Source organism: Thunnus maccoyii, chromosome 10 (assembly GCF_910596095.1).
Source record: "Thunnus maccoyii chromosome 10, fThuMac1.1, whole genome shotgun sequence".
In the NCBI taxonomy this organism is placed as follows: domain Eukaryota; kingdom Metazoa; phylum Chordata; class Actinopteri; order Scombriformes; family Scombridae; genus Thunnus; species Thunnus maccoyii.
The window spans coordinates 29175287-29190603 of NC_056542.1; the positions used below are offsets into that span (position 1 = coordinate 29175287).

Below are 15317 nucleotides of genomic sequence, written 5' to 3' on the forward strand. Positions count from 1 at the left end.
GCTCTATAAGGCTGTTTGTGTGTGTGTGTGTGCGTGTCTGTGTGCGTGTGAGCGTGTCTGTGTGTGTGTCCCTCTATTCAATGTATTTGAATTGTGTGTGTGTGTGTGTCAGCAGATCCCCATGTGAAAAAAGAAGACACCCTAGTCCTAAAGCTGGGTTCCCTCAGCATGGCTCCTCAAGCTGATAATCCCCTGACCCGTACCGTGCTGCGAAAAGACATCTACCAGTAAGACAAACTTTCTTCTCGCTACAGCCTCCTTGTAAAATTGATATAATGGGTTTACATGTTAGACAGGAAAATTGATATTTACTGTTTTCCATATAAAAGCCATTTTAAAGTTCACCATTTATGACTCGGTTTTAGTGAGATATTTACAGAATGTCTTACGATAATTCATAAAAGCCAATTTTTTTTCAAATGTGATAAAGAAAAATGCAGTATAATCAGATGCATATTAACACCATTTATCAATTTAATACATTTTTAAATTCATGCAGAATAATTAAACTTCCCAATTCTCAGTTACTTTGCTTGCACGGCAGGCTGATTTAAAAACGACAGTCTACATTTAAACCTTTGCTATTTTTCTGTCTCTTCTGTGTGCACTTGCTGGCATACTGTATGTACAGTATATCCTCAGTTTCTCAGTTTCTTCAGATGATGTGCAAGACATTTATCACTGACTCTACCTCACAGTCTCCTTTCCCCTCTGCTCCAAGTGTTAACTATTGTCTCTCACACCAGTCCTGTTATCACACCCTCACAGCTTTATCACATTCCGTCTCGAAGACGCACACACCACAGGTACTACAAAACCTGCAGCTTGACCACAGTTCATTAAAGGTGCCGCTCAAATTTGTCTGACCTCAAGTCACACTCCATAAAACCTGTTGTGAGGCAAGTGTTACTGGTGTCTGTTTGTGTGTCCATGCGTGTGTGTATGTGTCTTTGCTTGGGTGCACATGTTTGCTGCCTCGTGGGAGGTTTTTTTTTTTTTTTTTTTAGAGCAGAGCGAGTGACAGCGCCACATAGTGGTTAATCTACCCAAGCAATGACAGAGAGCAATGAGTGACACCTTGGGGGTCCGCCGGGCCCTCCAGCTGAAACACAAGACTGTTGACACAAGCCCCCCGTGCCATATGGATCAAAGCTGCTAGGCAGGAAAAATCTGGACTTCTGAGGGAAATAGCTCCGCGCAAAACACATTTCCCTGCTATAGGCAGCTAAGAGAATCTGGATTGTGTCATAGCTGCCTCGAAACCGCAGCCTCACAGCGTGTGTGTGTATGTGAGCATTTGTGTGAATGGGCAGATATGGAGCTGGCAAACACATGTAATGAGGGAGATAAAAGTGGTGCCTAATGCTTTGTGCAGCTGCAAGTGAGATGTGAGCTGACACAAGACATGAAGTGGAGAAAAAGAAAAAAAAGGAAGGTGGACAACAAAAGGAGAGGAGAGGCCACTTTATCCTTCATTGCTGCCTTCAGTTGGTGGATGTGTCATAAGCAGGGGGATTGCATGGAGCAGGGAGGCAGAGGGGGTCTAGGCCTTTGGGCATGTCTGACAATCTGTAACCATGAATGCAAGATGGAGAGAAATACCGCACTCTGTCCAACATTGTCCAAATTTCTTCCAGAGTACCCCAGCTATCGCTCTCACAGTCTTTCATTTACTTGTTTGATGTATTGGAGCAAGGATGGTATTGATCAGTAACCATAGCTACTGTTTTGCAGGGACTTGTGGGGGTATTTTTTTTATTCCCACCAGTTTCACACAGTGTACTGTGTTGAGATGTTTGCTGTTTGTTTTGGTGCAAGTTAGTACAGCTAATGGGATGAAACTACTCTGTTTCCATGGAAACTGTGCCTAGATTTATTTTGTTGACATGTTGGCCATGTTGTTATCATGTCAAATGATAAATAATGATCTTGTGGGCATGGAAAATAATCTGGAGTTTTTCTCAGACTTTCACCCCAAAAACCAGTTAGACCAGCCATGCAATTTCACCTCATATTGGCCAGTAATGTTCTGCCTCTGGTAGTTAGAGGACTCTGTGGCTGTGGTGCCCACATCTACTCATAGACATAGATGGCCTCTCACAAAGCTCCACCCTGGCCTTTACACACACACACACACACGCACCCATGTAGTCTTCCACACGTACACAGGCATACAATATACACAGTAAGGCACACATATACTCATAAACACATGAACCTACCTACACTCAGTCATGCCTTCACACCCAAATGCAATGCACACAACCACAAATTGTACACATGCACACACAGAAATACACATATGCATACACTGTCACAAACACTAGCAGCAGGCATGGCCATGTGTACAAACACACCCACATTCAATCACCCCTTAACCTCTGCACACAGAAGCCAAGAGTCACCACTTCCCTCTCTGCAGAGAAACCTAGGAATTATGTCAAACCATTCTCCGTGTTCATTCTTCCAGTCCTAACCATGCATTATTCTCACCACCTTTCCAGTTCACATCTGCCCTCCACTTTAGGATGATCACACTTCTGAGTCACATGATTGATAACCCTGAGATCAGGGACTTGTTTACATACCATTATCAAGCACTGTTGCGTGCTTTATCTGTGCAGAATTCTACTGTGTGTGCTCCCCAAAGTCTTATAGAGAAAGTCAAAGTGAGAGTCTGTAATCAAGCAAACCAATGTGTGTTTACAATCTATAACCAACTGTGGCTATAGGAAGAAATATGTCTGTGAGTCCCGGTAGCCATTTGCTGCATTTCTGTTTAAAGCCCACCACTAATTACATCCGTTGTCATAATTGAATGACTGATCTAAGCAGCTATGCTGTTATTGTCTACTGTACATGAAATGATTGCTTCACAATGTCTCAAACCAGGATTTACTGTAATGCCACCCTGGGAGAGAAGAGAAGATTGAAGGCTAAAATAGCCAGTACATGTAAACATCCTGACGGAGCATATCTTGATACAGTTCTACTAACACTGTTTCTGACACACTTCAAAGCTCCCCAGCTTACCTTTCAGCCTCAACATTTTCAGGGAACAGTGTGTATTTATCATTTAGAGTAGACAGACTTCTTCAAAGAAGTTCAAATAAACCTGTTTGACTGTAAGACTATAGAGCTACGTTGATATCCACCACCGCGTTCATTTGGTAAGAATTAACACTGTTTCATTTGATCATGTGATGTTGAATTTTGTTTCCCTAAAGGAGTAGGTCCCCAGCGGCTTCTTTACTAAGCAGGAATTATGACACAGAGCTAAAGGCTTCCCCTCTTTCTCCCTCTCCATATTCAGCTACAAGGCCACTGTCAATTTACACAGCTGAAATCATTTTCCTGTCTTGAAAAAGCGGGCTTTTTCCAAGTGCATGAGCGCCGGCCCGGGGAATGTCCAGCATGCATTCAGCCCTGACTTTCTTGTGGTTTGGGCCCTCTGTAAAATCTCACAGATCTTTTACTCCCCACTCCTATTTTCTCTCATTCCTTCTCTTTCACTCTCTTGTTTTCCAATGAAATTTTTTTTTTGTTCATGGAACACTTAATTGAAAGCTTCTTGTAGGCCATGGAGCTGGGGTGACTGGGGACCACTCTAACAAAAACCCTGTAGAGATTAGATGCCCCTTTTTAAGGGCATTGTGTGACATGTAGAAACACATGTTCAAACATCTCTGTGTGAGGGTTAAAATGATAGATTGTTAAGTTTCCAATATCCTGGCCGGATATTGATCCTTATCAAGTCCAATAACTTTAATGACAGGACATAACCAGAAATTAGATCAGATATTTTTGGCCTTAGTTAATTTGCAGATGAAAATTTTATATATTTTAAATATTTTAAAATTCAATATATACATATTTGTGATAAATAATGTTCATATCATGTAATATAAAAGTGATTATAGACTTTCTGTGAAGAATGAAAAAAAGAGAGCTGGAGAGAGAAGTTCAAATCCAGCCCAGTCTTACACGTCAACACACCAGGACAGTTGTTGTTTAAGGTCGGTGTGATTGTTGGATCGTCTATTCGAGAAAATTACAATTTTGCTGACAGAACGGGGGTTTCAGATGCTTTTACACTTTCTTAAATCACTTAGTTCGAAGCAGATTGAAGGCTTAAGTCCAGTTAAAATGACACCATCTCAACACGTGGCCTAGTTCAGCTATTAATTTCTGACTCAGTATTTGGTGTGAGAATATGGAAGGAGTTTGGATTGACAGGGAAGCCTCGCCTGATATCAGACAGAATTGTCTCTGGAAAGTTTAACAAGGAAAGGTTAGGTTAGCCAGTTTAGGTGTGTCTGTGTTTGTCCCTCCCATGGATGCAAACAGACTTATGCATCCATGTCTCTACACGTGTTTCTACGTGTGTGTGTGTGTGTGTGTGTGTGTGTGTGTGTGTGTGTGTGTGTGTGTTTATGTCTCAAAATATCCCCCACATTTCCCGACATCCCCACACCTAGATGACACAGCTCTAGATTCCATCACATACTCGGTTACCTCATGGTCTGTCCGAGAGAGACTGAGGGAGCATCCCGTGCTGCCGCAAAATATGGTTTTTGTTTTTTTGTTTTTATTAGTGCACATGCCTGTGTTTCTATGGTAACGGCAGAGAAGGCTGCTGTGTCAATAGTGATGCAGAGCCAAGTCAACATGATGTGGCTGTATCAATGGACTCTGTCTATTTCACTCCCTCATCTCGTGTCTCTTTCTTATTCATTTTCCAGAGTAAGTACTGTAGCATTTTTTTTCATTAATGCCTATTTTTCTCCCTACTTTCTTTCCTCATCCCATGTTTTTGTTTTTAGTGTTTGCGATTTAGAAAAAAACTTCAAAATCATAAATAATACGTTATATAATTATAAATGATAATATAATTTAAAAATGTATCATTTTCACATTTTCTGATAGTTGTAACCGGATAGTTTATTTATTCTTTCTCTTCTCTTTATTGGCAGCGCTTTTCATTCCTCTCCCCTTTCCTACTCACTCTTCCTTCCTTCCTTCCTTCCTTTTCTGCCCTTAACTTTCTTTTTGAATGTTCCTTTTACGCTTCTCCCTTTGTGGTTGTTTCCTCTCCTTCATTTACTTTTTCCTGCTCTTCCTTTTTGGCTGCGGTATATGTAGATGTCTAAATAGCTCTTTTTCATACTTCCATCCAGTACAGCTCACTCTTTCTCACATTCTGCTGTCCTTTTTGCCCCACATGTTCCCCCTATAACTTTTTTCTAATGTTTTCTCTCTGTGTCTCCATCTCTATTTGTTATTTCCTTCTTGTCTCGCTTTTCCTACTCCATCTCTCCACTCTTGGTTAAACTGGTCTCAGTCCCAGCACACTGTGGTCCGTAAGCCACCCCCTTATTGCTGTTGAACGGCTTCCTGGTTTAGCCCACATATATGTCCTAATAAGTGGCTGTGATGGGGATCTCCCTTCCACAGATAAACACATCCCGCCGAAGCCAGGGCCCTGCCTGTTACTAATAAAATTCCCTGGCAGTACGTTACATGCACCCTTCTCCCCCAGTAGCGTCCTTGCCACGGATGTGTGGATGAAGGGATACAAGTCCCCAGAGAGGTGGAGAAAACGAGAGGGGTGTGTTACTCTTTCCAACCGCCTGACAATAAATGATTTCACCTGCTCAGAAAATTATGGGATAGCAATTGTAGTTTTCTAAATGGACCCATATTTTTTACAATGTTTATACACAGGATGAAAAAATCAAAGCCTGCATTGTAGCGTCCTGAAGAGATTTTTATCTAAATAACTGTCTGTTTCACATTAGAACATTTTATGAACTCATTTCCATCTTCTCACAAATTACTCTTGGCGTACAATTAAACCTGTCAGTTTGTAGGTTATTTGTGGGAACTGTCATTACATTACACTCAATGATGCAGATTTCAAAAACAGCTTTTATAACATGTAATCAATAATTATGACCTTTTACAGAGACAACTTCATTACAATAACCACTTAACAATAGAGTGAATGTGTAGTAACAGTGTGTAATAGATTGTTGGTTTCGCTGCTATGAACAATCAGCTACTTTGAATATTGCAGTTTTACATTTACAGGCCGTCAGATCTCTCCTTTAGCAAAGATAGATTTCACTGATTTCTAGACTCCACTGTTTGTTCATTCAGTAGGAGTAGCACATGTAGTATTTCTCTTTTTTATTAGTTTGAGGCAGTAGGAGTGAGGGCAAGGTGTGGAATAAAGCTGCTTATAGGCCCTCAGCACATCAGCTCTGTTCAAAGGTGCAGACCTGTCACAGCATCACCAGTCACCTCAGTAAATTCACCAGCGGTCACCGGGGTTCACATACTGCTGCTGCTGCTGTGCTAGTAGTAGGATTAGGAGACCCTGTGAGTTTTATGCATTCTAATCTCTTGTCCTCACATTCAGGCAGTACACTGAATGATCCATACAGGCCTCTGTATGACAGCTGCGACTCTTTTATTTTCTTTTTGTTTCATATGAAATGCCATTCTTTTTTTGTAAGCTCTCAGCTGGTCCCCCTTTTTCTTGTCTTCCCTCCTCATCTTTCTTTTCCTCATAAAACCCAGTGTTCCCAGCAAATGATTCATTAGATGCTTCAGTGCACACTTGCCTCATCACTCACTTTAGTCTGCTGCCAAGTGCCCCATTTCCCCGTTTGTTTATACCAGCAAAAAGTGCGCCGGCTTTGCTGTGCTGCCGCAGCGGAGGGGAAGAGCTGCTCGGGCCACACACAGTGACACCCAGGACCTACACTTATATACTCTGATTTAGTAGTTGCTTTAAAATCTGCCCGGGCTGCTGAGCAGGTTTTAATGATAAACTCCTTTCAGAGGCAATGATGACAATGATTGTAATATCCGTATCAAGAGAATTAAATAACTCTGATTTAGTATGAATTTTTTAAGCTGCCACTGCAGAGAGGCCTAAATGATGAGCAGCATTCGTGAGGGAAATTTTTTATGAACCAAAAATAAATTTTGTAATAGTAGTGCTGAAAGAGGTTATGTTGTAAAACTTCTCAATGATTCCCTGCTGGTGTAGTACATTGCTACAGAGTGCTTTGAGTGTGCAGAGAAGCGTTTTGGAACGGTAGAGGTGGTGTGTGTGGGGATTGCCCAGCCAGACATGAGCTATTTGAATCAAAGTTCTCTTTATCTATTTTGGTCTTCACATTCAGACTTTGAAAATATAATCAGAGGATTTTAATTTGCTAGTCTACACTCTTGCTATTCTAAAATTTGTCTTTTTGTGAAAATATGCCAGTGTGTCATTAACATAGAACTGTGGGCAAAACCAAACCAACTTCGTAAATCTTTTTAATTGCATTGGTCCTTTCTGGCTAACTAGCTGTTCTGATCTTTCAGTTCATGCGTGTATATTGATGTCACTGCTGTATCTTAGTGCCTCTCTTATGACCCCAACTTAAAAAAAGATGTTTTTACAGTAAACCCTGTTGATATTACATGATTGTATTAAAGTCAGTGTAGTTACAGTGCATTAAAGTCAACTGTTCAATCATCATAATGTAATTCAGTAGTCAATCTGAGCTTTTAGGGCAGAAAAAGGGAAATGGCACTGAGCCATGAGGGTTTGTTGAACCTGAGCCAGCCAACAGAAGAGCTCTATAGCAGACCCACCCAGCAGTCAGAGGTAAAGTTGCCAATAGTGCAGAAGATCTCATCAACAAGAATGGCTCTGAGGGATTCTGAGGCCCCGGCTTCATTCCTGTTGTGTTCCATTTGGGCCTAGGAGGCGGAGGAAACAGACGTCCTATTGAGATGATTAGAGCTGGACCTTTCTTGGTCAACTGTAAGTCATTTAGACTAGTTAGTTCCTCCCCCTTTATTTTAACCCTCTCTTCAATTCTCTCACTTTAGATGTATACTAACGCTGTCCCTCTCTTCTAGAGAAAGAAGATAAAATAAGCAAGGATTGGAGGGTCAGCCAGAATAAACATTGTTTTTTGTCAGTCCAGCAAATGAAACACCTGGTGCTGGTAAACGCAGAAGACATATTTCACATCGCCTTGACACGCCAGGATTAATGCAGCATCAAATTGTTTTAAAAATGGGGACAGCCGCTACCCAGAGTAAATCATACACCCCCTTTTATTAAATCTTGCCCTGCAATTTATGTTTTGAATCAGACAGGATCGCCTGCGCAGAGCCGACAGATGAGACTGGGAATGGGTTCGGAAGGGCTCATGTTGAAACAGCCCTCAGACAACGTGTCATAATGTGAAGAGGAAGTTTAGACTCAGCCACTGAATACTGCTGTGGCTTTGAGGTGGATTATTTCCACCCTTCACCTTTTTTTCTTTAGATAAAGTGATATTTGTCATTCGTTTCTGTGGGAACCAGGGTGATCCCAGATGATACAGCAAACATACAGTATCACATGACATGCAAGCTGATTTCCAGGAAAGGGAGAAAATGCCATTTGCTTTTAGTGCTGTAAGAGAGAAGGAAAGAGTGGGTTTGTCTTTGCGGAGCTAATGTTACGAGAGCAGAACAGAGGAAACCAGAGGAATGTTAGTGGATTTGATCTTTGATCTGTGAACCAGAGTACCTGACCGCTGTATCCACTCAAGCCAACCGCTCAGTATGAGGCTATCAGTCTTCTTAAGGGTGTACTCCACGCTGTCCAGACTGACCGCCAGTCGTCCCTCTTCCTGTCCGACTACAGGCCCTCAAACAGATTATTACAAGTAAAATTCATATGAGTACTAAATAAAATTAATGATTCATAGTTATATGAATAACTCATACTTATATATCTTAATGTGTCTTTATCATCTCTCTTCCTGTCCCTCTAATTCCACTTATCCATCATTGTAAGCTTTTGACCACAGCTCTTCACTATGTGTTTAGCCAGCACTGTCTTGTACTGTATATGAGTAGGGAGCTGTATACAGCGTCTTGTGTGCTGTGTTGTGGTGTCTGCTGACTTCTGTGTACAGCCTGTGGTTCATTCCATAAATATCTGTGGCCTCTGTGATGTTATTCTCAGGCCCTCTGCTCTGTGAGAAGATTGCACCACAACACTTGTATTCCTCGGCCTGCAGTTAGAGGTTTAGGGGGATTAGGAGGGAGAAAACCCCAGCCTGGGCCCTGCTATACATTTTTATGGCCATTTTATGTGTATGATTCCGATGTAGTGTGCGGAGAAAGGGGAGAAGAGGGAAAGAAGGGGGTATTAGGACTCACCACAGGAGAATCAAACAAGTAAACCACAACTTATTTTCCCTCTCTTTTTTGGCATAAAGTTGAGTGGCTGTTGGGATGGCGATGTCGGTCCATTCGTCAATGGATTTGCTGGTCCAATACTTTTGTCCAGCCTGAAATATCTTAATAACTTTTGGGTTGATATGCTTGGAATTTGCTATGGACATCCATCGTCCATACCCCAGTCTTGGATTGGATTTCCATGAAGTCAGCTGTGGATAATCATGATCCTCAGAGAATGAATCCCGATGATTTTTATGACCTCCTCAGGTTAAATTTTCAACTTTGTACACATGATATCTCTAACTGTAATAAATTGCCTTGACAGTTGCTGAACAAATTCATGTTCATGTTCAATTCATTTAACATCTCAACCTTTTATGTAGCGTCATTCAGACATTTGCATTTTCTATACAGGGTTTCCAGGGTCACCAGCACATTTATAGACTTTTTAGTTTTGTTTATGTCCTCTACACTTAAACTTGCACAAGCTCACTGAATGAGCTCATGGATACTGACCTCTTTGTCAGCTCTTTGACAGCAACTTGTGATTCCCATTCACAGCACAGCTAAAACACCTACGGATTCCCTTCCCCTTTATTTTTTCCTCTTTTTTTTCTTCAACATCTGTCTGCGTGTTGCTTTTGGATGCAGTGTGGAGTTCTGCATTCTTTGTTTGGTGGCGCTCAAGGTGACAGACCTTGTTTGAGAGCTTCCCGGAAACTGCTCTTATGTTTTGGCATACTGCTGTCAGTCAGGTCGGGATGCATGCTGACAGATGTGAGAGGGATCACCCCTCAGCTGTCCTGCACTCATAAAAGGGCCTGATCCAGGGGTTGACCGCTTGGCCACAGGACTCTAGCCTCAATGAGTGTGCGTGTGTGTGTGTGTGAGTGTAAATGGTTCATCCTGAAGCAGGATATAAGGGTTCTAAGAATACACCCACACCATAAACTAGGAAACTCTGTGCTCCACTGCAGCATGCGATACATTCTACCGGTGTTACCCTGTCAAAGTGTGACATGTGTGCATGTGCACGGGAAATTGTACGTGCATATATTTTGTGCATGTGTCTGTGTGTGTAGTCATATCCCAGCCTTGCACATTATTGTGTTTTTGTTCCTTTTCTCACTGCTCATGACATGTTGATGTTCTGGCATCCTGTGTGGTTGGTTTGAAGCTGTCATTGCACTGACAGGGAGACTCTGTTTGGCCCGTCACACAGCATATCGGAGGCCAGGTGGACTATCAGGGGAATTCAGTGGTACAGTATTGATTGTCAGTGCGTCTCCACTTTGTCTAGTTTCTTTCCGTAGGATTTACATCAAAATAGCTGAACCTGAGCCATATGTCAGTATTAAAGCAAGGCCTAAGATGATAAATTTGAAAGTTGTTCACATAGCAACTTTTCTCTTATAGCAGTGAGGTTTTGTGTGTAGTTAAAATGCAGCGCTGTTAGAGTTGTCAACAGTTCAGTTCTTTGCCTAATTATACAAAATAATGTGGTTGTGTGGTGTTGTTTAATATTTTATCAGCCGAAAAGTTGTGTTTCTGTATACAGTATATGCATCTGTTAAGAAGCATGTGTGTATTTCCGTAAGTGTGCGTGCATGCATGCATGCATGTGTGCGTGCGTGTGTGTGTTCATGCGTGCGTGCATGTATGCGTGCATGTATGCGTGTGTGTGTGTGGGATCAGTAGTGTCCTTCCCACCTCAAGAAAAGAAGGAAGTCAACCTCAAGAAAGAAAGAATGTGCAGATGCTTTCACATGTCCATGTGTGAAGCCACAAGCTCTTCTGTGGCTCTGGGAAACCAATGAAAAGCCAGTGGCATAATTGCCTAATGCTTGTGTAATAAGAGGCACATTACAACCCCAGGAGGCCCAACCAGACTTGAAAGAACCAGAAGCTGGCACTAAAGTGGGCTCAGAACTGTCTTCCTCCTCCTGGTCTTTACCAGTTGTTTTTACTCCATCCTCCTCCATAATAGCTTATTTTATGTATATTTTTAACTCTAGTATATCTTTTAGAACAGCCTCTCTGTCCCTCTATGTTCGGTCTTGTTCTGCTATTTATAGACCATCTTTCATAACACGATTTCTTCTTCAATAAACAAATACAATATGTGAACATTTAATATCCTTTGTTAGGACTTTAAGATCTTAAAGCAGTCACTTTTTTAACCATCCAGATTAGTGCACCTGTAGTATGACATGATTTAAAGCCTCTGTAAGTGTATACAATAGGTTTTTATGTTGGTAAAGGACACACATTTAAGGTGGATCCCAGCACTTTTTATGTTGTGCTATTTTGAATATCTGCATGAAATAAGTGAACTGAATGGAGACTGCAGCAGATCCTTCATTTATTGCACTTAAAGGAGCTGATGACTTATTGTGAATGTATAGATGCACAGGTTTAGTTACTGTCTCTACAAGGGGCCCTCTGACCAAGATGTGTCCGTGTTCTTAAGATGTAATGGTTGTGCTCTCATCCTGCATCTTTGGCACTGAGAAAGTGATTCTATAAATAGTGTTGATCCTATTAAACTCACCACTAGGCTTGTGCGGAATCTATTTTTTCATATCTTCATACATTTCACCATGTTATAAAATAATTGGTTCTGAAATACTGTATCGGCCGAATGTAAGATGACCCTGATTATAAGATGACACCCCCTTTTCCAACATTTTTTTTGGAAAAATACTTTCTGACTATAACTTACATCATAGTATAGTCACATACTCACACGCCCTCCTACCAGGCTCTTGGAAGCAGTCAAAAACAGACTTTAAGACACTCGCTAGCCTAGCAACATTAAGGCTACAAACAACCCATAATGCAACACTCCATGTATGAGTCAGTTTTACACCAGTACTTTATCCATTCAAAAAGAAAATCAGATGTTGTGAACACACATAATCGTTCACAATATCTGAGGAGCGCCTATATTATTGACGGTATTGAAAATCATAACTTTCGGGATTTCTAAGCACCCTGGTACACCGTAATACCTTGATACCGTCCAAGCCCACTCGCCACAGCTTTATTTTATCCATGGGATCAAGACTGTCAGGATGGCAGGTACATGCAGTGTGAGGTTGAAGCTTTACTACAGGGTACAGTATGTGTGTGTGTGTCATTCATGTTACTTCAGCTGCAGGTTTGAGAGAACCACAGAGAGAAATGTGAAGCCACCATGTAGACAACTCTACTGTGGTGGTCCCCTTTCTTCTCTCCATAACTTACCCCACACACACAAACACATGCACACACACACACGGGCGCACGCACACACACACACACACACACACCACAGCCCTCCAATCAGCACCCCACCCCTGTCACTTTATCATCGCACGCATGCACAGCTCTAGTTACACGCATGTATTCGGGGCAAAAATTATTAACTTGAGCAAATATGCTTTGCTCCATATATTTATGCTGAAATGAAATGTCCAACTGTTGGCAAGACCTCCCTCCATTCCTCAGTAATGACGAGGAGTCAGTGTTTAAAGCATCATTGTTCCCCCTTGATATTTTTCCATCTCCCCTTCTAACAACTGAGACGGCATTTGAAGCGCTTTGAAAGGAGTTTTTTTTTTTAAGGCCTCACATTATGTGTAGCCTGGTAATGGACTGATATTATTAGCATTTTAAAGCCACATAAGAGTTTTTAAGGGGGAGAAGGCTGGTTTGAAGGCTGAGGGGAGAGATCCAGCTGACAGGCACATGTTGGACACACAGCAAAGGGAGACAAGAGGCTCACACATCACAACCTGACATGCACACTCTGTACAGAGACACATACTATCATTATCTCACACACACCATATCAGTTATTTTTACAGTACCACAGAGGGATCCTACCTTTCCAAAAAGCTAAATGTAGAAATACAGATGAAAGTGAGCTGAGATGTGAAAAATTTCACCTTGGTGTAATATTTTTACTAGTTCTCGGAGAATTGTTGTTTTATATAATTAAACCCACCCAAATTTATATCCTAACCTAATGTACTCGTTGCTGTAAATTCATGTTTTTTTCTGTCCTTAATTAATTCCCCTTCCTCTCCATCCAGCTTAAACAGGCCTAGTTCAGCTTCTCATATCATGCCTGCTTTGTATTAGTCTACATGGTTCAGTCTTCATGTATCCTACTATACCCCCCACCCTCTCTGTCCCATACTTTCCCTCTTCTCTGCAGGATGTTGTTGAACATTTTCTACATATGCCCTCCTCTGTTCTCGACCTCCCACTTTATTTGGACTCCTCTTTGCTCCCTCTCGTCTGTCTCTCTCTGGTCAGCTCACAGGATGCTGTAGAGCATTTCCTGCCACCAGGGCTACAGGAAAGAGGCCGAGTACAGCCCCGTTTGATGTGCCATCTCCTCTAATTCTTTACACCTGGAATGTTCTCTGAACAGATTTTCTGCTCAACAGAAGCACTACTCATTCCCCTGTTCTTGTCCTTCCTTCCTTTCTTCCTTCCTCCCTCCCTTCCTACCCCATCCTTCGCTCACTCTCTCCTTGCAGCCCATTGACTGTATATAAATGTGGACGACGTGTCTCCACCTCCTACCACTGTGCAAAAGTGAAGCCAAAATATCTCCTTTCTAGGAACTGCCATCTTGCTTGTGTGATCCCATTTGGAGCCAGAGTGTGCGCAGTAGTCAGGTGGCAGGATGGCGGCCCGCGGGACACACCCCCACAGCCATCTCGCCGCGTCACAGCTGTCAATCATGACGTCAAACCCTCTTTTTATACTATCAAATAACTAATTAAAAACAAACTTATCAGAAAATGAGCACTTGGACAAACATCAGCGTTGATAAGAACTACCTAAATGGACAGAAACCATCTTTAGGAAAAATTTATTTGACGTGCACTTTGATTTTTTTAGTTTGGCTCCTGTCCCCTCCGCTAACACGGAGGGGGCAGGATTCGTGACCTATACTGCAGCCAGCCACCAGGGGGTAATCGGGATGTTTTGGCTTCACTCTTGATGAGCTGTCATGACATCCATGTTTATATACAGTCAATGCTGCAGCCTCTTGCAATGCGTTATGCTCCTCTGTATGAATGCTTTAAAGACTGCAGCAGTGGGAATAAACTCCATTCCATAGAGGCTCAAGGGGTTGTCGTGTTAGCATCATGTCTTTCTGATCTCTCATTTTGTTCTAATAAAACCAAGGACCAGTCCAGTCTCCAGCTCAATGCAGACACTACTGAAGTTCAGTTTGTGCATGTTTTTGATTTTTAACCCCCCTCTTGCTACTTCTTTATTATTTTGTCCCTTTCTTGTATCCATTTCTTTCTCTTTGTTTTTTCCCATTAAAGGTTCTCAGTGCCTGCAGCTGTTTGGATGTCAGCATTGTGGTCAGAAGTTTTGGCATTGTGTTATTTGAATGCCATATTTTCACAGCACTGCCTGTTTAGAGTTGTGGTTTGTCAGGAGCCTGGCCCGCAGGGGCCACTTCCTTCTCACTGTTCTGGAGTCACTGTACCAAAACACTGACTGGCAAGAGAGGAGAGGGAAAGAAAAAAGAATAAGATATTAGGAAGGGGAGGAGAGAGTGAAGGAGGATACTAAAAGATGAGAATAAAATTGCTGTGGAGCCCAGTAAAGAAATTATGTTAAGATGATGTGTAGACAGGACGATAAAAGAAGAGTAATGGAGGGAAGGGTATTAGAGGTGAAGTGTTGCAACAGGAATCTATTTTGATTAATTTCCACACAAAAGTGCCTCTCTGTTACATTCTCTGTCATTATCTCTGAGTATTTTTTTTATTGTTTTGTACACCATTTCTTAATCACTTTAATTGAAATCTTTATATTCATTCTGTATCTCCCTCAGCACCCTGTTTCCTCTGTCCCTTTCTGTAACTAACGTCTCTCTCAACTTCTCTCTGCCTTTTGTTGTTCTCACATTCAGCATGTCTCTTCTTCCTTATTGGAACAAGGTGCAGTGCCACCAAACAAACAGAAACAACAAGGCTCCAACTGGTTCTTAGAGAGCACTGTCATTGCACATGTACAGTATGACAGGCTCCAGATGAGGCTGATTGAACACAGCCTTT

The 15317-nt window shown here is 41.9% G+C and overlaps 1 protein-coding gene across 5 annotated transcripts in view; it reads left to right on the forward strand.

Annotated features, from left to right (window-relative positions):
* Positions 1-15317, forward strand: part of LOC121904923 (vacuolar protein sorting-associated protein 13B-like) — a 342443-nt gene that overhangs the window by 200063 nt on the left and 127063 nt on the right. For 4 of the 5 annotated variants that reach the window (XM_042422732.1, XM_042422730.1, XM_042422728.1 and 1 more), the window contains one exon: positions 113-227. In XM_042422732.1, the coding sequence (XP_042278666.1) occupies positions 113-227 (115 nt within the window). The remainder of the gene's footprint in view (positions 1-112; positions 228-15317) is intronic. The other variant, XM_042422729.1, reaches the window with a different exon arrangement.